General features: G+C 42.7%; 1 protein-coding gene across 2 annotated transcripts in view; it reads right to left on the bottom strand.

Annotated features, from left to right (window-relative positions):
- SLC18A1 (solute carrier family 18 member A1) overlaps window positions 1-21,280 on the bottom strand; it is a 367,959-nt gene that overhangs the window by 198,165 nt on the left and 148,514 nt on the right. For both annotated transcript variants that reach the window (XM_069617961.1, XM_069617962.1), the window contains 2 exons: window positions 4,110-4,464; window positions 1,074-1,132 (listed from right to left, as the gene is read on the bottom strand). In XM_069617961.1, the coding sequence (XP_069474062.1) occupies window positions 1,074-1,132; window positions 4,110-4,464 (414 nt within the window). The remainder of the gene's footprint in view (window positions 1-1,073; window positions 1,133-4,109; window positions 4,465-21,280) is intronic.

Genomic DNA, 21,280 nt, shown 5'->3' with positions numbered 1-21,280 from the left:
ACCCCTTTTTATTTTTTTATTTTTTATTTGTATATGGTTACAAGACCTTTTACAAAACATATTATATAAAAGTTTAAGAACACAAACATACATATCAAAACATTGTAAAAAAAAAAATAACAGTAAAAAGATTTTTTTTATATACAAGACGATGAAAGAAAGAAGACAGTTTTTAACTTTCCTCCAAACCACAAACTTCCCCAATACTTTAATGTCCCGATAGGAAAAAATTAATAGTTATCCTCATTTGCAGTTCACTGTCGGAACAAAATATTATCCACCAAGTGTCTTTTATTCTCTAAAGCTGCGCAGCCCTTCCTGTCTACTAGGTTTGGCAGGAGATATCTTTAACAAACCAAGTTGCTTCTTGATAACACTTGTACCACGTTTGTCGTCAATGCTATTTCATGCCCAGAAATCAATCTTTCCCAAAATATTTCTGAGACTAATTCCTCCTCTTTGTCCACAGATCTCCTAAACAAGACCTCTTTAGCAGGCCAAGTGCCTTCGTTTGGCTAGAACCTCTCCAGTGAATATTAGGTTCAAACGAATTCTAAGGACATTTTTCCTGACCTTCCAGTCAGGAAATTTTATCAGGTATCTTTTTTATTTTTTCAATACCCTCTTATTTTATTTTCTAAATCTATTTTGCTGGTTTTATCCGAATAGGCAAAACAATGCAAATGCATGGATGCAAATGTTCACAAAGCTGTAAATGCATCAGAGAAAAGTCCCTTCTTCTTTGTTGCTTTTCCAAATATTGGATGATACCTGTGGTTCAAGATGACCACCAACCATAGGTGTGTCCAAGGAGTGGCCTGTGGTGGAATATGCCACCCCTGCAATCTGATTTTGGCATAAATTGTGAGACATTTATGGATGTCATTGACCCGTACAACAATATGATGCAAAATATTTCAAAATGGCACCAACAAAAATGGCAAAATTTGCAAAGAATAGCTACTGTAACTCCACACTCAGGACATGTCCCGCAGAACTGTCACCTGCACTCACAGGTGTATACCATTGTTGGGATTTGAAGAAATGTACTGGTGATGAATCGATATACTCACTGATTGTTGATAGGAACAGGACAACAAAGCCGGTAAACATGGGAATATGATATCCAATCCTGGAAATAATGAAAAGGGCACAGGGAACTTTACAACTTCAGAATATGAGATACCATTTTAGAAATTGAATCACTGCAGGGACATAGACATTTCCAACTAGAGATGTTGTAGCGGTTTTGTAAGCATGGTCTGATTGCTGTTCCTGGGAACAAACACCCCTTCTACAACAGCCTCCCTCCACACCTTCACATACACACACTTTGGCCTCACCATTAAAAGCATTCAACTTTTAGGCTGGCTCATTCTCTCTGTAGAAAGTGTACGATCCCCTCAGAATTAGGCTCATGGCATTACCATAGAATCGGCTCTGATGGGAGGGAAAGGGGATCGGATAGCTTTGCTAGTCTTCTGTTATTATCTGCCATTCACATTTTGGTTATGGGGTAAAAATTTAAATATACTGGATATTTAAAGGGGCAATGACACATGATTCCTTACTTCATATTATCATGATGTTGACTGGAGGTAGGCATGGCAAATAATCCCTAATAAAGAGAATAGTACACTGTAAGTGTGTGTGAATGCTTTATATGAAGGGGTCCAGGTCCTCAGAGACAGCAGTATGCAGTGAATGTGTGTTGACTATATTTCTTCTAAGAACAATGCGTGAGTTAGTGTTCCTGAAAATGTAGGTCTCTTCACCGTCAGATGTACACAAACTGAATAGTATGGATCTGAATATGCATGTCCCCAATTTCAGTTGTTTTTGTCAATCTACTATGTTGTTTCATATTTATTGAGGGTACAGAGAGTTTCACCTAGATGCTATTGTCAAATAAATCAACATTCAACATGGCAAAGATGGATCAAGTGCTAAACATTAGCATAAGAGTTAGTGAAAAACTGCCCTGTGGTTGTTGGAGAATTCATAGTACAGAAACTGGGGACAAGAAAGGAAGATAACAGACAGTGGTCCAAGGAGACTGAATACGTACATGTTTGTTTGTGCAATAGAGGCAGGCATAGGATAGTCAGGAGACTGTGTAATGTGGCAATACGCAGATGCTTCTACTTCTTGGTTGAACGGGTAGAGCTTTAGCGCATATTTGAAGGAGTGGAAAGCAGTAGATATTTTAACTTCGAGAGCAGGGGAGTTCCAGTGAGCAGGGGCAAGGACTGAAAAGGAGTGGAAACAAGAGGAATTACAGGATGGGAGATTAGAGAGTGCACTAGAGGGAAGGATGCATGGAAGAGAGTAGCAGGAGTGTTAGCTAGGTAGGGGGATGAGGCTCATACAGGGGCCTGAAAAGAGGCAGAAGGAATTTAAGTAGAGAATGGTAATTCATAGAAAGCCAACCAACATGGAGGTGGTATTAAGTAGTTGTGTGAAAGGAGCAGGGAAGATTGTAGAGAGTAGTGCTGGGGAAGTTGAGTACTTTGTGAAATTGGGAAGGAGAAGAAGCAGAGACCAAGGACGTGGGTGGCATGGTAGAAGAGGCAGCTGGGTAACAAGGTCAGTATGAGGGTTTTGGTGCTGTTGTAAGTGAAGCAGGGTAGATTTTCCTGATATTAAGCATGGTAATCCTAACCACAGTACAGATAGGCATAATAAAGTAGAGAAGGTTAATTTTGATGTACACAAGGACCCCAAGGCTGTGTGCCTTATGGGAGGCGATGGTAAATCAAGTGGAATAGAGCTGGGTGAAGGAGAGGGGGCATTGGATACAGGAGGGTGGACCACCTTGGTCTTGGAGGAAGTAATCATAATACAATGAAGTGGCATCCAGTGACAGATCACAGAGGGACATGAAGACATCTGAGCAGATTTCGAGGCAGAAATGTAGGTAAGCAAAAGAGTGATAGCCTCTCTTTATTGTATTTCTATATGTTTGTGCCTTAAAACGTAGACCTAAAAGGACTCTGTTCCCTTCTGGCTGGCTTGCAAATAGCTCAAGTGGGATGGGAGCGAAATGGAAACCACTTTTATGCATACATCTCCTCCCAAAATCATTGCTGTGGAAGGCTTTGGCGCGTGCAGTGATTCTTAAGAACTGGAGCACCGCTAAACATCAAAGTATGTGTCTGCGTGAGCTGTGAGTCAAAAACGGCTTTTCTTCTTCCAACTCCGCTCTCTAGAGATTTATACTGTTCCAATGTGAACCACACATCATTCAGTGTGTTAATCAACATGGGAACATGTATGTATACAAATCAGAGCATGATGAAATGAATTTGCCCCATAGGGCCCCTGATTCATGGAATTATTTGCGCGTAAAATGCAGATTTGCGCGCCATTCTGCCCGAAAATCCCCATACCTCATACAGGGATTTTCGGGCAGAATGGCGCGCAAATCTGTGTTTTATGCGCAGATAATTCCATGAATCGGCTGAAGATGTTTACTGTACAAGCAGTAATTAAAAAATGTGTTTGAAATGCCATGAACAGCAATAAAGAGAAGAGAGAAAGTAATTGATGGTCAGTACATTTACTTGGAACTGGGATTAATGGGAAGGATTAGCACCAGTGAATGTTTTATTAGAATGCTTAACTCACGAGCAAGAGACTTAACAGGAATCAAATGGCCAGGGACAGGGGTTACATGCATATATGTATGTAGATGTGTATGTATGTTTATATGTATGTATGGAATTTATAAAGTGAAAATCTACATTGGAATCAATGGAGCGCTGTACAAGGGGGGCACACATGGTGTTAAAAGTAAGGGTGCAGGGGTATCAGAGGATAGATAGGGTGATCAATTGTATGTTTCTATGTATCCATGTCGAAATTACAAATGCACTCTTTTTTTACGCAAAGGGAGCTCCAAAATGGATCTCTTCCTCTCCATGTTCCCTTGCCTACATCCCCTCCTCCTTCCTCACTGTCCAGGAGATGGGCCCAGGGGACACACCCCCCCCCCCGATCCCCAGCACTTGCGCCCCTCCCTCTACCTGAATTACTCCATCACATCCACTTCCACACACAGGGACATATAAACATAACAGTGCAGTATTTGATGGAAAGCCATGACCTACCTGTTAGTGATGGGCCCCACAAAAGGATTGACTAGGAGCTGCATCATGGCCTTCGATGCAAACAGGAGTCCCACGCGCATATTTTCCTCCTCTAGGAAATCCTGTCCACTTACACAGTTGTTCCTGGGCACTGTGGAGGCCTCAGTGGTGCGGCTTGTGCCATTTCCAGTACCGTTGCTTACATCGAAGGAATTGATGTCTCTGAGATTGAAAGTGGCATTATCATAATAAGAGAGCAATGAGATGAAGGTGGTGGCTTCAGAGATCACCCGAGCGGGGGGGCGTTCAGACAGGGTTTGAGATGTATTCTGGTTCTCATACTCCGTAGCATACAGGAAGGTCGGGATGATGGGCACTGGAAGAACGAGAGAGAAATGAACACATAGCGAGTGAGAGATACGAACAGGTGGCACATGTGTGTTAGTGGGTGACGACTGGAGTGTCTGAAAGTAGGGTGGGATATTGCATTGCACAGGCATGAAGAGCAAAAAAAGACAGAACGGTGGCATACAACAAAGCATGCATTGTACTGTGCATGTATTGTACAATATACAGGATACCTGCATCTGCTACACCTACACACAATGGGGAACTTTTTGGAGGCAGTGTACTGATGCAATGGCTATAGGTGCCTATCTATTGGAGATAATTAGTGATACATTTTGGTCTTTGAGGAGGAATATATAGACAATAATAAAGCATAAAAGATGACATGTTGTAATGCTTCACCCCCTTATAATTTGCTATCCTATTTCCTATTACTTCCTTTCCTTCATGTCCTCTCCTCCCCTCTTCTGTTCCACTCATCAATTTGAGGCTGCCCAAGGCTGGCAAGCTACATACAAGCAACCAATGTTGCACATCTGAAGGCTCTGGTAATTGATCAGACTCTGCAAGCATGGGTCTACCTAGGAATGCCCTGTGGAGTGCTCCTTTTCGATGTAAAAGTATAAACATGCAAACTAGCATTCAAATCCCATTTAAACGTACAACAGGGAAGATGCTATTCAAAGGACGATGTTATATTCTTTACACATTATTCATCCATTTTCTAAATGGAGGATCCAAACCGGCAGCATCAAGGAATGAAGTTTTACTTAGGAAATGTAAAAAGCGCTATCTCAAGCCAGTCTTACATCCAGTGAACAACAGAAAGCCCCTTTGTGTACCCTACTCTTTACATGCTTTAAAGAAGAATCATTCCATGAAGCTATCCTGACTATTTACAGAGCCACCTTCCTATGATACTTCAGACTACAGTCTCCGCAGATCTGGCAGTAACTATTGATATAGATCAGAGACACTTAAGCCAGAAAATAAAGTGCAAGCAGAGTGATCCAGGAACAATTTCCTTTTCAACATTATGTAGAGATTGCTTTAACTAGCACTATCATCCCATTCATTAAAAGGGAGAGGCGCTCTTTAACCAGATGGGAGGAACATGTATCGAAGTTAGGTATTTGGATGGAACATGGAAATAGACCATGACCAGATTGTGAGCTATGTATGTGCAAGGAAACACTTGTGTTCATCCAGTTTTTAAATCGCACACATCTACGATTTTATATATTAAATTGGAGTAACTGAAAATACTGTGATGAAATGTTACAATGCACTAGCTTTCAAAGTCCCCAAAGATGTCTTCATCAGATGGAAGTCAGAGTGGCATGGAAGTAATTGATATGTTTTGAAACTCTCTCGATTCTGAGGTAAATGAAAAACAGCACATTCTGCTTTAAAACTGCATGTTTTTAAATCTTTTATTTATTAATTTATTTTGTCATTTGTAGAGCGCACTGATCCCGTGGGCATCTGGGCGCTGGTTTATATGAAGGCAGTGGTTGCACTTGGATACAGCAAGGTTACAGAGATAGGTAGTAGATTAGTTGCAGGTAGTGGTTACATTAGTTATAATCATAAGTGATACATAGATGTTAACTAGAACTAAGTTTATGGGCAGGGTGGATGTGGCAATGCCAAGAGTAGTCTGGTTGGACAGGTTTAGTTACATTTGGGGGTCTTGTGAAAAGAGGCAGGTTTTGAGGCCTTTGTGGAAGGACCAGAAGGATTCCTCGAATCTTAGGAGTAGGGGGAGAGCATTCCAGAGTTTGGCTGCAATCACCGGGAAGCTCCAACCCCCTGTTTCTGGTGCCTGTATCTGGGAGTGTCAAGTAAGTACGAGTAGACAGGCTGGGTTGGTCTGGAAGAGTGGGGCGTAGAGAATTTTCTGATAAGTAGGTAGGGGCAGCGCTAGTGTTTTGAACATGATGCATTCTCGGACTGGGAGCAAGTGGATGCTCCATCTGGATTTGGATATGTGGTCTTTTGTAGAGATTTTTAGAGCTGTTCTCACAGAGTTATACTGAATGATCTGAAGTTTTGCATATTACGTGCATTGGTCCCTGCAAAGAGGGAGTTGCAGTAGTCAATTCTGGATAGTATGAGGGCTCTGGTGAATGTGATGCAGCTGTCAGTCTATAGGAATGGCCTGCAGCCATTGGTGAATTTTGCTGTGTATGCTGCTGCTGATGCAATGGCGTTTACCTGTCTAGTTAGTGATAGAGTGAAGTCTAGGTATAAGGCTAAGGTCTTTACCTCCTTGGCAACGCTGATTACAGTTCCAAGAAGGATTTGTATGAGTCATTGAGTGTGTTCAGCCGAGATTGTGTGCCAATGAGGAGTAATTCGGTTTTCTCATTGTTTGGAAAAGTCAACTTCAATATGTTTCTAAAATGTTAAAAATATCTCCAGACGCTATGTGAGGTAAGTTCAGAAACTACACATCCTTCTTTCAAACAGTGTGTGTTTTTAAATATTTCATTTTGATATGTTTCTAAAATAACATGAATGATTTTCCAAACTTGCTTGGACCCATTTAACATTGCTTGTGCCTAATCCTGTGAGCTGTGACTCATGTATACTGATTGTTATGTGTCTGCCTTGTTAGCTGCTCTGTAGATAAGGTGGCCTCTGCAAGCCTGCATTTCATAAAAACTCTTCCTTCATCCAAAAATATTTAAACTGAAAACTCTTCTTTCTACGAGAAGGAAATGTCCATTAGGTGCTCTTTTTTCAAATCTGCTGTCAAAGTTTATAAGTTTATAGAACTTCGAAAGCTAATGCATATGACCATCTCGGTATAATTTTTTCTGTTAGTCCAATTGAAGATATTTTTAAAAAAGCTATTTCATGGCCCAGGTATGTGAAGAAATATTTGTACGAAGGAAATAAGAGTTGCAAGTTGCTATTCTGAATGCAGAGAGGTTGCAGATTGACTGTCATAAACAGGAGGGGATATTGACTAAAGTTCTTAACTTCCACCATTTCTTTTGCAAGTAGGGAAAAGGTCCTGCACCTTCTGGGTTATTGTATATTGCAGTATTCCTATCTTATTATGCCTGGGACTGGTGGTTCTCATGAATTTTGGTCTCATAGATACCTACTGGTTTGGCATTAAGGGACTACTGGAATGAGATCTGTAAAGTGAAATGTGATTCACTGGCAAAGGGAAATGCAAATTTTATCTCTGTCAGACCCACGTGTCACACTGATTATCCACTGGGGTGCAGATTCGATTTCTATACATTGCATCACTTTGATAGTAAGGGGAAGGTGACATTGGCCTTACATTGTTCTATATTAGCATCTCAGCCAGGAACTTACATGTACCTTAAAGGGCTTTCCTGGCATACTTTATTGTTGGCATGAGTTGTGAATGTAACATAGGGATGTTTTGAGAATGCAATCATAATGTTCTACTTGCCAATGCTCAGGATCCTGCTTTGTTTGAGGGAGACCACTGGAGAGATAACAATGAACACTTTGTGCAGATAGGGCAAGATGGAAATGTGCTGTGCTATTAGAAATTGGGTTCCACCAAGCCCACATGTTGACTACCTGACAGCATAAAAGGAAGGTGTGCAGAATGTGTGCGAAACAAGAGACACAGAGAAAGCGACACAAAGAAAGATCAAAACACAGACATGCAGACACTGAGATTGAGAGAAAAGGGAGCAGAGCAGAAGTGAAGCACTGAAAGGCAGTAGCGAAGATCTGAATAAATCTGCAGAGCAGAGTAAGCTGTGGACAAATGTCTCTGTCACACTCGCTGTGGAATGTGTGCATTTGCTAGAGCCACACCAGCTGTTGCTTACAGCAGTGCTCCCAGAGATAAAATAGAGATATCCTTAAGGGAAAGGGTGGTGGAAAGGTGTTGTGCCTTTTATGGTTAAACATGCAGAATTATAGCAGCAGTGACAGAGACATCCCCTAAATTGGACACCAGCTTACACTAGTTTACCTGGCTCCTCCGGCACGGGGGAGCCCCGGGAAACTTAAAAGGAAAACCACAGCATTTATAAATGCAACTGCATTGTATTTATCATTGCCATATTTTTTTCTAAGTTTCCTGAGCTCCCCTGGCTCGGGGGAGAACTCAAAAAGAAAACCATGGCAATTATAAATACAACTGCATTGTATTTATGACTGCAGCTGCTTTCGCTTTGAGTCTTCTGGGGTCCCCTGAGGCGGGGGAGCCCGGGAGACTCAAAGCAAAAGTACCAGCATTTATAAATACAACAAGGTATTGTTCCTCCGCATAGGAAACTTAAAAAGAAAACCACAGCATTTATAAAAACAACCTTGTTGTATTTATGATTGCCGTGGTTTTCTTTCAAAGTTTCCCAGGCTCCTCCGGTTCAGGGGAGCTCGGGAAACTTCCAAAGAAAACCATGGCATTTATAAATACAACCATGTTGTATATATGTTTGCCGTGGTTTTCTTTCAAAAGTTTACCGGGCTCCTCCGGCCTGGGGGAGCACGGGAAACTTAAAAAGAAAACCACAGCATTTATCAATACAATGCGGTTGTATTTATGATTTACATGGTTCTGTAACCACGACAATCATAAATACAACAATGTTGCATTTATAAAAGCACTTCTCTGCTCTACGGCACTAATGAAGCAAAAGTCGCTGTAATAAACGCTACCGGCAGATGGCTTTTGCTCCATTATGGCCGCAAGGGCAGAGAATAACCCAAGCACAGGAGGCTCATCCATTTCACAAAATGGATACCTCCTAATGCTTGAAATTAAAGGGGGTTTAAAAATAATTTGTGCAAACTTTTACATAGGAACTTTCTTTAAAAAGATGTTTAATATATTTTTTTATTATTGGCCATCTTTTAAGACAATCACATTTTTGAGTGCACTATTCCTTTAGGGCTATGGACTTGGCTTGTGTTCTTGCCAAATGCAGAATAGCTATTTCATGGAGAACGGGCACTGGCCCCTGCTATGCTGCATGGTGGAGTTATTGGCTGAGATGGTCGAAAGCAGTAACAGTGTAATGGTTTAGAGCCTTGAAGTGTGGTGTGCTTGAGCCTGTGACAAACCTGCCAGCTTGGAATGATCTATTGGAGCTATGCTGCCACACTCTGATGATAAACCATCCTGAGACATGTTGCTTTTATAATCAGAGAATAATATGTACATGGGTCTACTGTGTTTGATTTACTGCGCTCCATGGTTTGCATAATGTTGTGATCCCGGCACCTCACACCTTGGGCATCACCGCCTGCTTTACTGTCAGCCTTTTATGTCTGCTACCATGCCCTGTGTTTTACCGATGAGCATAATGTCCTGCTATTGCTCTATTGTTGGTTTTGTTTGTAATGTTTATGTTCATTTAAATGATAGTAAAAAGATATATTTTTTAAATAAAGCTGCTCATCCCAGCACCTGCATGTTTGTACACCGCCCTTTTGCCAAAGTAAACACTAAGTAAACACTGCTTGCCATGTATGCATGGATTCCTATGGAATCGGCCTGCTTTTTGCACATGGAATCCATAGGAATCCACAGCATTTGCGCCAGGATGAAAATCCAAGCCGATACAAATGCTGTAGTATTTGTATGGCCAAGAGGAAGGGTGCAGTGGAAACGTAAGTTACGATCCACCCTCCTCGCTGCCACACAAATCAGTGAAAATGGGGCATGAGGTGAATGAAAGGAGTAAAAGCCTTATGCAAGGCTTTTACACCCTTCATTCACGTTAGGAATTGAACAAAAATGTGCTTCACTGGGCTATTGTGCAACTCACTACGAATATGCTGGTGAGCAGCCATCTTAGTTGGCACTTAGTCACTCCTACTACAATAAAATGAGTGACATAGTGACATAACTCACACTGAAAAAATAATTACGGTTTAAATGTTGTTAACTGTTGTTAAATGTAAGCAATTTCGTCAGCACAGAAATGTACCCATTTCATGCAACATTACCATCTGTTCTGCCTTCGTGCACTCACCCCTAACAATAAACACTGCAAAGAGAGTTTGCCCTTAATCTTTCGTAAAATGTACTGACCGAGGAGTTGCTATCTTTGCTCCAATTGCCCTTTCTGCCCTGCCCTCTTCTCGTCCCCTCCCTTCGGCTGCCCCCTAGTGGTTGCCAGGGAGGTGGTAATTTCCCAATCCTAGAGTCAGAGACGCTCTTTGAACAGTGGCTCTCTGTGAACATAACACATCCTCCACTTTGATGACTAGTCGCTTTAGCTTTCTTATTTCCCTCTTATGTCTGGCACCTGTCATTTCCCATTGTGCCACACTATCCGTTGTTAGAGGTGTCTCTAGTTATCTCTGTGGTCATTGTGTTTTGATGTAAGTGCCTGAATTTCTTGATCTGATTCTCCAAAAGTCCCTTATTTGTGATCCACGAACCGTTTGAAATGAGAGGCTTTGCTTGTTATTTAGTCATTTTTGGAAACTGCTGTATTCATTGTGCCTGCCCTTTGCTTCTATGACTCTAAGGGGAGTGAAGGAATTTCGTGGACCTGTCTTTGTTTAATGCTGACCTACTTACCTATTTCAAAACCCTCGGATCTTCTTTTTTTGTCGGCGTATAGATGAGTTTTGTGTTTCACTTGTCTATCTCGAATTTCTGTGTCAGTTTTAATATTTGTATTGGACAGTTCTGGAACTCGCGTCTTAAGGTGCTGGCCCATTGCAAGGGCAGTAGGCGTATGCCCAGTGGCTTTGTGTAGCGTAGTACGCCAGTGAAACAGAATGCAACTTATTACTTGACTTATTGGCATGTTCTCTCTTTTGGCCCTCTGAATGGTTTTCTTTATGGCCAACATAAAACGTTCAGCCAACCCATTTGCTTGAGGCCTCAAAGGTGTGCACTTCTGTTGTTGAAACCCAGTCACAATGTTAGTGTCTTGACATCACTTGCTGATAAAAGGGCTGTCTGTTGGCTGACTTCTCATTGTCTGGGTTGCCCCGGTCACTAAGACTTCATATAGAATTCCTGCAACCACTAGAAGTGCTGGTGAGGGTGTTGAGTGCAATATCGGGAACCTCGAGTGCTCCTCCAAAAAAGTAAATTCCTTCAGAGAGGGCTCCGAAGAAGTCAATGTCAACTCTGTGCTGTACATGCATTGGTAACTGCGTCAACTGTAGTGGACGAAGAGGATTGTCGCTCACCCTGTTTTGACAGGCGTCACACTGCCTAGTGATGGTATCTACCAGTTTGTCTGTTTATGGAAACCATACTTCATGGCATAGTAGGCATTTGGTGTTTACCATTCCACAATGTCCTTTATGAGCCATAGCCACCACCGTATTCTGAAGAGATTGGGTATCTCAATTTTCATGCCTCGAAGGTGCAGACGCTCAGTTGAATCAGTAAGTGCTGAGTGAACTGTGGCAATCATTCTAGGTTTTTGATGATCAAGCCTTTATTGTGGCTCTTCTTTGCCTGGACCTCTTTCCAGGGTTCATCTGCATGAGGAGGTGTTCTGTTCATACAGTGATGTGTTTGAGTGAACACATCGCTATTGTTACAGGGACGAGTGTGCCTGTAACCAGTCCTTTCATGGACAGGGCAGGTTACGTGGCATTGTTAGATATGTAGTTGAGCTACTTCTATGCTTCTGACATTGCAATAGATGGTTTTGTCACTATAGGGTGTGTATATGTAGTCTGCTGAGTTACAATCCTTTCCTGGCTTATGTATAAAGTTGTAATCATATTCTTGGAGTCTTGGACTTTGGGCCATTTTGGGCCAAAAACGTGCTGGGAGCAACAGGACTGGCAATCATGATAACTTCTGTGTGCCGAGATGGATTGAAGTAGGCAAGGTATGCACCACCTTAATGTCATGGAATGTTCACTGGCATGCCGGCAACCATAGGAATGGTTAGAGGATACCTCAGCGGCAACGTGCTCACCTTGGAAACAAGCTGACACGAAGCAACACAGGTTCGATCCCCGAGTCCACGCTTAGAAACTTCTGTGTAATAAGCGTGTTATAAATATGCAACTAAGACACATTCCTGTAACAGCGCCTCGATGCCCCCGGGCTGTGTGAGCGCTTTAAAAATGCAAATAAATAAATAAAATAAAATAGGTCTTCCCTAAGTAGCTGACAGAGGAGGTCTGCAGAGGTTGTATAGACATAGAATTTCAAGTGGGCCTTGTTGATTTCACCACTGTCATAATTGAGTATGAGATCTACTGTTGCAAACGCAGCACAAATTCCCAACAGTTCTATATTGTGTTCCAATTGGGCACGACCAAAATCTTGAATATCATCACTGGTGCAGTTCGAACTGGTTCTGATCATGTTTTTAAAATCTTGCTGCCTTATTGAGTTGAACAATAATTTTCTCCTTGTGCGGATCAGGACACCATTCCCTATCAATAACCATATTGGGTATTCTCACATCAGCACATAGGAATATTCTGCCTTTATCTTTTGGTATGTCCATCAGCGGAGATACCCGTGGTGAGGGTCTTTATACTTATTCAATAATGCCAAGGCTAAGAAGGTTGTCAAGATCTTCTGATACCTTTCATTATAGATGAAATCCCTATCTATATCGATGTTGTGGTACTGACTTAACATATTTATTGATTTGTAATGTGACAAGAGTGTCCTTCCCTTTTCTAATACTTATAGGGAGTTCTGGAAATCCGGATTTACTGTTAGCTTTTAAGTAGAGAAGAGGCATAAGGCCGGAGGTGGAGTCCCTTTACGGTCGTTTGATGCATGTGTCCATTATGTCAGGTCTGATCAGGTCTGGATTATGGGGTTACAGGTTTTAGCTAGTTGAGGTTTTAGGAGTCTTTTATTTGAGAAAGAAAGAGGGAATTCTAAATGTCACTTTCTTTTGGGATGGGCCCTTAACTATGCTATCTGCAGAGAGAAGGTTCCCCAAGCGATCATGGTGGTGAAGTTGTGCCTGGGAGGAAGTAGCATCCCTTGAGACAACAGGCTACTGAGCCTGTGTGTTAAGATCAGTATTCAACATGATCCTTCTAAACTCTGTTACGCAGAGTATTCAGAGGAAGGAAAGTAATTTAAACAATCCGTTTGCTAGAGACATTTCTTTTTAGTACTCCTTATGAACTGAAACAAATTAAGGAGTAACTTTGGACATAAGCATTCTTGAGAAAGAACTCTGAAGAAAGCTGAACAGTGTTTTAAGTGAAGCTCAAACCATTTAGGAAAACATGGGATGATGTTAACCAAGAGGTTTGCTTTCTTATTAAAGTTCTTTTGAAGCTAAGAACAAATCACTTCTTTTGAGAGCACAATTAAGACCTCCAAACTCTTCGAGGAGGTTGAACAGGTACTGATTGTGATGCGGCAAAGGATGAGGGTTGGTATTAGAGAGCAGAAGTAGAAGAAAGAAATCTCTGTTTTTTATTTTCTCCACTTCCCCTTTACCACTGGGGTGTTGGGATTTATGTTGTAATTTAAATCAGCAGTTGACCAAAACACTTTAGAGGGTCTGTGGGGTTCAGTAACTCCTGCGGACAAGAATATCAGGACCAGACACATTATACCACAGATGCACTTGGGGTTTGAACCCTTCTCAGTCGTGGCAGGTATCAAAATGAGGATGAAAGTGTATTCTCTGTCAGTAATGAGTCAGAAATCATTGGTTTAGATGTGCAACAAGTGTTTAATTGTGTAGCCAACACGTGTTTCGACACTAAGGGGTCCTTTTCAAGGCTAAGCATTGGCAATTGCAGGCATTTAAGTGAATCATCCAAAATAAGTTATTGCCCATTGGTGATTACATTTTGATGAAAATACCAATGCAGAGTGATCATGTTTGGCAATTTGCGTGTTGTACGTACATTTCAAGTGAGCACACATAATTGAATGAAGTCAGTTATTTAATGATTGTACATGTTAATAGTATTATTGTTCATAGAATTGTAATGATAAGCACTTACATGGACCATGGCATTTGGGGAGAGAGAAGAGAGGGAAGAGGGAGAGAGGAACAACATAGGTTTAGTATGTTACTGGGTTAGTGTGGACCCCCTAGATGGAAGCAAACAGAGGGTCTAAGAATGGACGTGTCACACCTCGTTCCCAACAGTGGTCTCTCTGGAGGAGGTGGAGGCAAGTGGGACCAATATTGCAGACTACTTCCAAGATGGCGCTGGGTGTTCCATGTAATGCTCTAGTGGTTTGTTCCACTTCCATGTCTCTCCTTCCTCTGCCTCATTTTGGTGCAGTAAGAGAATATGAGCGATGCGGTGTAAGGCGCTGGTGCGTCGCTACCCCATTAGCGTACGCTCCAAACCTCCCGTGCACCTTCTACTCGTTCACCCTTGCCTCCTCCTTCTTGCCGGCATCTCGGATCTCCATTCGTACTATCGTGTTGCTTCCCTTCCTCTCTAAAAGCAAGACATGTGTTTCGGGATTCTCATTCATACCATAGCAGTACGTGAGCATAATGACATACTCCAACCTTGCCCTTTCCCGACACAGTTAGCATTTGCATACATGGTATCACCCTATCACCCTTGCAGGTTTTCTCCCCGCATTCTGCAGCTCTCCAGTTCTGTTCCCTGGCACACCTTTGTGACAGTATTGGTACGCAGTCTATGACTCCCCAAGCATTGTTTTCGCTTCTCATCCGCACCTACTTACCCTCTCTCTATCCTTCAATGTAGCGGCAAGCCTGACCACCCATCACAGGATTACAACCTTCACGGACTGCAGCACTGGAAAACCTCCACACCCTGAGGCCTGACAGTATCACCAGGCCAACAAACAGCAGCTTGCACGGACCGGAGATAGACCCAAGAGTTCCTGATCCTCAGGGTTTTTCTTCCCCTAGAGGGTTTTCCCTGGTGTGCTTGCCCATCCTGTTTTTTTCTATTCATGAGACCAGAGTGAATGCAAGGACCCCAGGAAACCTCTCGCATTCTGCAAGTAGTTGCATCTGGAACAGGTCAATGTGCGCAACCTTCACTTGTATTGCCTGCTCACCTTAATTGGCTTACAACATGGATGGATGAGCTTACCAAAGTAGTTTGATGCTGGACAGCTAGTCCTGGGTGGACCGGGGTTTTGTCAGGGGGATCATTATTTGACACATGGATGTTCCACGGGGTTGGTTGAAGCTGGAGTAAAGTGTGATAGTGGGGAGAAGAAGGTAAGTAAAGGGGAATACTGAGGTGTAATACTGGGTTCTTGAGTGCAGTACCTGCCTTGGAAGGTGTTGAGTGGTGGGAGATTATGTGAACTGTGTGCCGTCCCACGGGCCAGTGGACCGTTGATGGTGTTATGCTGGGCTAGCAAGGTGCTTTGAGCCTGTGAATTTGCATGTGAGTAATGCTATTAAAATGTACACTCATTATATAATTGACTTATCATTCACTTATGTGTGCTCACCTGAAAAGTATGTACTACATGCTAATTTCCAAACATGATCACTCTGCATTGGTATTTTCATCAAAATGGAGTCACCAATGGGCAGCAACTCACTTTGGGTGATTCACTTAATATAAATTGCCTTTAATTGTCAATGTTTAGCATTGAGAATGACCTCTTAAGGTCGAAACATGTGTCGCCTACACAATGAAACACTTGTGCACATCTAAAACAATCATTTCTGACTCATTACTAATAGAGAAAACACTCTCATCCTCATTTTGATACCTGACATGAGTGTTAAGGATTCAAACCCCAAGTGCAACTTTCTATCCTAGGACAGTGGGGCACCGTCTTAAGTGAACCCCAGTGCAGCAGGGTATACCGTAATCAGCAAATCAAGTGCGAGAGTCCCATGTTTCTAGAGCCCCAACCCACCCCTTGAATTATTTAGAACATGGACATTGCAGCTGATTATCCTAAGAATGAATTACAGGATGGCAGAATAATTGTTAACCCATGATGATGATATTATAAAATGCTGATCACCCCAAGTGGACCAACTGAACATGCATTCAGACCAAGAACCAATGCACCAGAGAACCTAGGAGAGACATTTCTAAAACTGGAAAGACAGTGTACCAAATAAATCAACTAATTCTGGTAGAAAATCACCTTACAAAACTATACAAGAAAGGTCCTAGGGTACTCCAGATACTTATATTTCCTGATTTCGAGAACCTCAAAAATGCAGACCTGGCCCAGAATTGGGAAGACATCCTACTGTCAGAGTCAAGAGTCATATTAGACTTACTCGTAGAGCATGCTTATTGAAAGCATCAGAGAATACTAACAGACATCGACAACAAGAGATTGAAAATCACCCCGCAGCAGCATCCACCAAGGAAAAGAACTACAGAACCATGTACGACATACTCAAGAGACATCAGGGCGAAGTGAAACTGAGGAAATCAAGGACACTTTCGAGGAGAGAAAAAACCTACAGGGACAATCGGGTTTTCACGTTCCAGCCCAAATATGATGATATGACCAGAAGCAACTCCCGAGAGAGTACACCCAATGCCTCTACAGTCAGCTCAGAAGTTGATAGCGAACCCAAAACCAGTACGAACACTAGTAACAGAACCAAGTCTAAATCACAAACAAAAGACAATGCACAACCTGATTCATCATTTTAGAACAAATCCGGAGATACAAAAGAGGAAACAGGAAAAATCAAACAGATACCCAAAAACATGTCCAATTCCAGGATCCCTTAGAGGTAGATATGCCAGTTCATAGGGGGAGAGGAGGAGAACAGATGAAAGAGGGGTGGGATACACAAGCCCCAGCTCAGGGACCGATGGGGAGCCAAGAATCACCAGATCCAGATTTCAGAAACAGCAACAGGATCTAAGACTGCAAGCTTAGTACTTAAACTTTCAAAACATATACTTACTGAGACAGAGGAAACAAAGGGCTTTCCTTCGCACCTACCAGCGCGTCGAACTTAACAGGTGCCCATGTAGACCTTTTCAAGTACACCCACAAATTGAACCTTAAGACTTTTTTTTGCCAAACAGATAGTATGGAAACGCCCTTTAAGTACCAAACCACCAGTGAGTGAAATCACCATCGAAGAATTCAATCGCACCCATGTTCTCCTAACCCTAGATGAGAATGATGACACCAGCAACGGTTCTACGTTATTTCATCGACCACTTTTTCATCGTGGGACTTTTCATCGCCAAAAACTCTTTTTTTTATTTTTATTTTTGGGGGGTGTTCCCCCCCGAAACCCTCCCCTAATTTAATAATCATACCCCAACCCCTATAAAATCCCCCCCCCAAAAAACGATTTAAAAAAAAAAGAGTTTTGGCGATGAAAAATACGGCGATGAAAAGTCCCACGATGAAAAAGTGGACGATGAAATGTGTGTATACCCCAGCAACATCTCCAAACAGGAACTGATAAATCAGCTAGATATAGAAGAACAGAGTATCACCATCAAACAATTAAAAAGAAGTCCAGATTTACCCCCAACTTGCATTGGGACAATGCAATCGACATCTTTCAGAAGGCTGCAACTATGAAACTACACAAATTGGAAGACAGAACAAAAAAGAACAGAAGGAAATTACAGCTGAATCTCAGCCCGATGGAAAGTAAGGTCCTAGACAAACTTAAAGATGATACAATATCATTATAAAAGAAGCAGACAAGGGTGGAAACATTGTCCTAATGGACAAAGTAGGCTATATTAAGATCGCACACAACCACCTGGAAACACCTGAATGATATGAAACCTTGACTCTCAATCACAGCAAAAGCATCAATATTGAAGCCAAAAAGATCATTGCCAAATGGCACAGGATCGGGCTACTCACTGATGATGAGGCTCAATTCTTGATGGTGGAACATCCTCAAATGCCCACCATATATTGTTTAGCAAAGGTGCATAAGAAATTCACTGATATCAGGGAAGGAAGGCTAATCGTAAGTTCCATGGGCTGGGTAACAGAACCAATAGCCCAATATATGAATAATATAATAGAGATAGAGATGTGCCCAAAAAATCCCCACCTATGTGCTTGACAAAATGCACATTCTCCAAATCTTACAAGAATTGGAATGGCAGTCCAACTACATGCTGGTGACACTAGATGTCCAAGCCCTCCTCACATCTATTGATCATGCCTTAGCTTTAGAGGCCATGGACTTCACATATGCAAATGAGTCTGCATCCTTCTTCTCGCACTTGGAAATGTTGAAAGAAGGAATACTCTTATCACTAACAAACAACGCTTTCCTCTTCAATGGAATCTACTATAGACAAAAGAAGGGGTCACCATGCGAGCCACCTTTGCCCCAGGGATAGTAAATCTATTCATGAATAAATTTAAGCAGGTCCATGCTCTATCAAATACTGGATTTAACAAGAAGATTGTAAAGTGGTACCGTTACATCAACAATGTTATTTTGAGATGGTCCAGTTCAGAAGAGGAACTAGCCCAGTTCACATACTTCCATAACTCCAGTTCTTTTGGTATCAATATGACATCCAAATGCAGCAACATCACCAAAGACATTTTAGACATCTACATTACTGTGGCCAGAGGACAACTTGATACAATGACCATTCATAAACCCACAGAAGTTAATTCCTTACTACATGCCAGCAGCTGTCATAGGAAAATAGTGATTCATAACATCCCAAAAGGGGAATACATAAGAGCCCAAAAACTGTAAATATGAGCCGACATTCCAGAAAAAATGCCAATTGCTAAGAGAAAGATTCATGTACAGAGGTTATTCAACATAGGTGGGCACAAAAGCAGAAAAATAAACAAGCAAACTTGACAGGTCCATGCTCCTGACACCCAAAGATAGGAACAGGGAATTAGAAGGCACCAAAACAAGATTTGTGACAAGATACAACCAAGACAGTCACAAAGTCGAGCAGATTATCAGGAAACAATGGCACCATCTCCAGATTGATCCAGACATCAAACCCTGAGCATCAGGTGTTCCACTATTTCCTTTCATGAAAGCACCCACACTAAAGAGTATCCTCAGCTCTTCATTCATGACAGCCACCACTACTTCCTAAACAAACTCGCTTCTAACGGCCCAGGCAAAAGGTGTTCCATAAATGTGGCACCTGTATGATGTCCCTGTATACCTTCACCACCAAAACAGTCATGTTTATAGACACTGATCAACACGACATCAAACAATTCATCAACTGCCGCTCCAAGTTTTTGGTGTACATGATTATTTGTGTGTGTGGCATAAAATACATAGGCAGCATCATAAGAGAGCTACATATCCGGATCAGACAGGGAACTGCAACTCTGACAAAACAAAGCAAGACTATCTGCAAACACATATTATTGTCCACTGGATTGGATTAAACAAGGAACATGAATGTAATGTATTCTTGTAAGCTCACATGTATAATGTAATATGATTAATTTCTATCACACAAAAGGGTACCTAACCCACCCCATGTCTTCCCCTTCACTCTCTTTAATCATCAGCTGACTGACAGCCCTATGCCACTAGCAGCCATCAGCCTTTTGGAGGCAGTCTGCCACTTCTGGCAACTCTCAGTCCAGCCTCCCACCAGGAGGGATACCCCCAGAGGGCCTCCACCTTCCTCCGTATCTTGTTACCAGCACAAGAATGTGACTAACCAGCACTAGATCCCCAGTACCAAACAGATCATCTCACGAGGTCTGTGGGACACTCCAGACCCCTTTTCTGCTCTGCCTCTCATCAGATCTCCCATATGCTCCTCAGCATTGACCTCCCACTGATTAGTAGCATGGAGGGATACTCCCCCTGCAAACAAGCATCCCAGTAACTCACAACATGCTGTTCAGCTTCTAATTGACTGTGCATCATGTCTACCACGTGAACACGTTGAGCATCCAGGCAGCTCTTATAAGGACGATGTGTAATCTATGGTTGCTTTCTTTGCTGCCGTGTAATCTTACTCTGTAAGATTCCACGTCCCTTGCCTGGTATTCTTGTTTACATATAACATTCTGTGTTCTAAGGTTAGCAGTTGGAAAAAGGAGAGTGAGATGGCTGGAGTCTGCTGGGCTCAGATTGGTCACAATAAAGCCATTACTTTCCTACTTACCTGAGTGGCGTCTTCCCTACACTGGCGAGGAGGATGAACGTGACCAACCTGCCAGACCTACGTGCCTTCTAAAGCAGCCCAAGGCCCAGCAGAGCTGCCGGAACGGGCGAGCATACGAAGGGAAGCACCTGTTCCATAGCGCTGGCGACAGATATCCCAGCAGCCGGTGCATCTCAGCAGGGAGATACCGCGGGCAGGGACCCCCCAGTACATATACTGTGGCCTGCGGTCCCCAGATCGGGTCGAGCGCGGGGCACCTTCACTTGCCGTGCGAGTCGCGCATGTTAAACTGACAGGTGAGAGGGAGGGGCCCGGCGTTTGGGAAGAGCAGGAGCTGCTGTCCTTTCCCCTATGCATACGGCTGCTGCACTGCCTGTCAGCGTGTCATTCGGGGCAGATCGCTACGAAGGGAGAAGCTGGCCCCAGACCCCTCGCTCCCCTGCATCAAACTGACTGGCTGTAACGTCATCCACGCACTGATCCCAAGGTGTGGTCTTAGTTGAAGGGAGTTCATAGTTCATTTGTGCTTCGTGTCACCAGAGGGGTGGAGCTGAATCAGCCATGAACAGATTAACCCTTTTGGGGTCGGAGAGAAGGACTGCAGTTTACAGGCTTGTCGAGTCGTGACACGCTGTAGTGCTAGCTCTCAGTGTACTTGTGGCCTTGCTAGGAATTTATTCTACACCCTCGTGCAAGAGGTGACTGATTACCTTAAACGGCAAGTGAATTGTGGAAACTTCACAGCATTGAGGAGTGAACTACCATTCTGTGCAAAGAGCACCCAGGATTTCACATTGTACACACCTGCTGCCTTCAACCATGCAGCACAGTAATGTACGCCC

Source organism: Ambystoma mexicanum, chromosome 10 (assembly GCF_040938575.1).
Source record: "Ambystoma mexicanum isolate Mex_15411 chromosome 10, UKY_AmexF1_1, whole genome shotgun sequence".
Classification (NCBI taxonomy): domain Eukaryota; kingdom Metazoa; phylum Chordata; class Amphibia; order Caudata; family Ambystomatidae; genus Ambystoma; species Ambystoma mexicanum.
The sequence above is the reverse complement of the archived record's forward strand: the minus strand, read 5'-3'. Positions and strand labels throughout refer to the sequence as shown.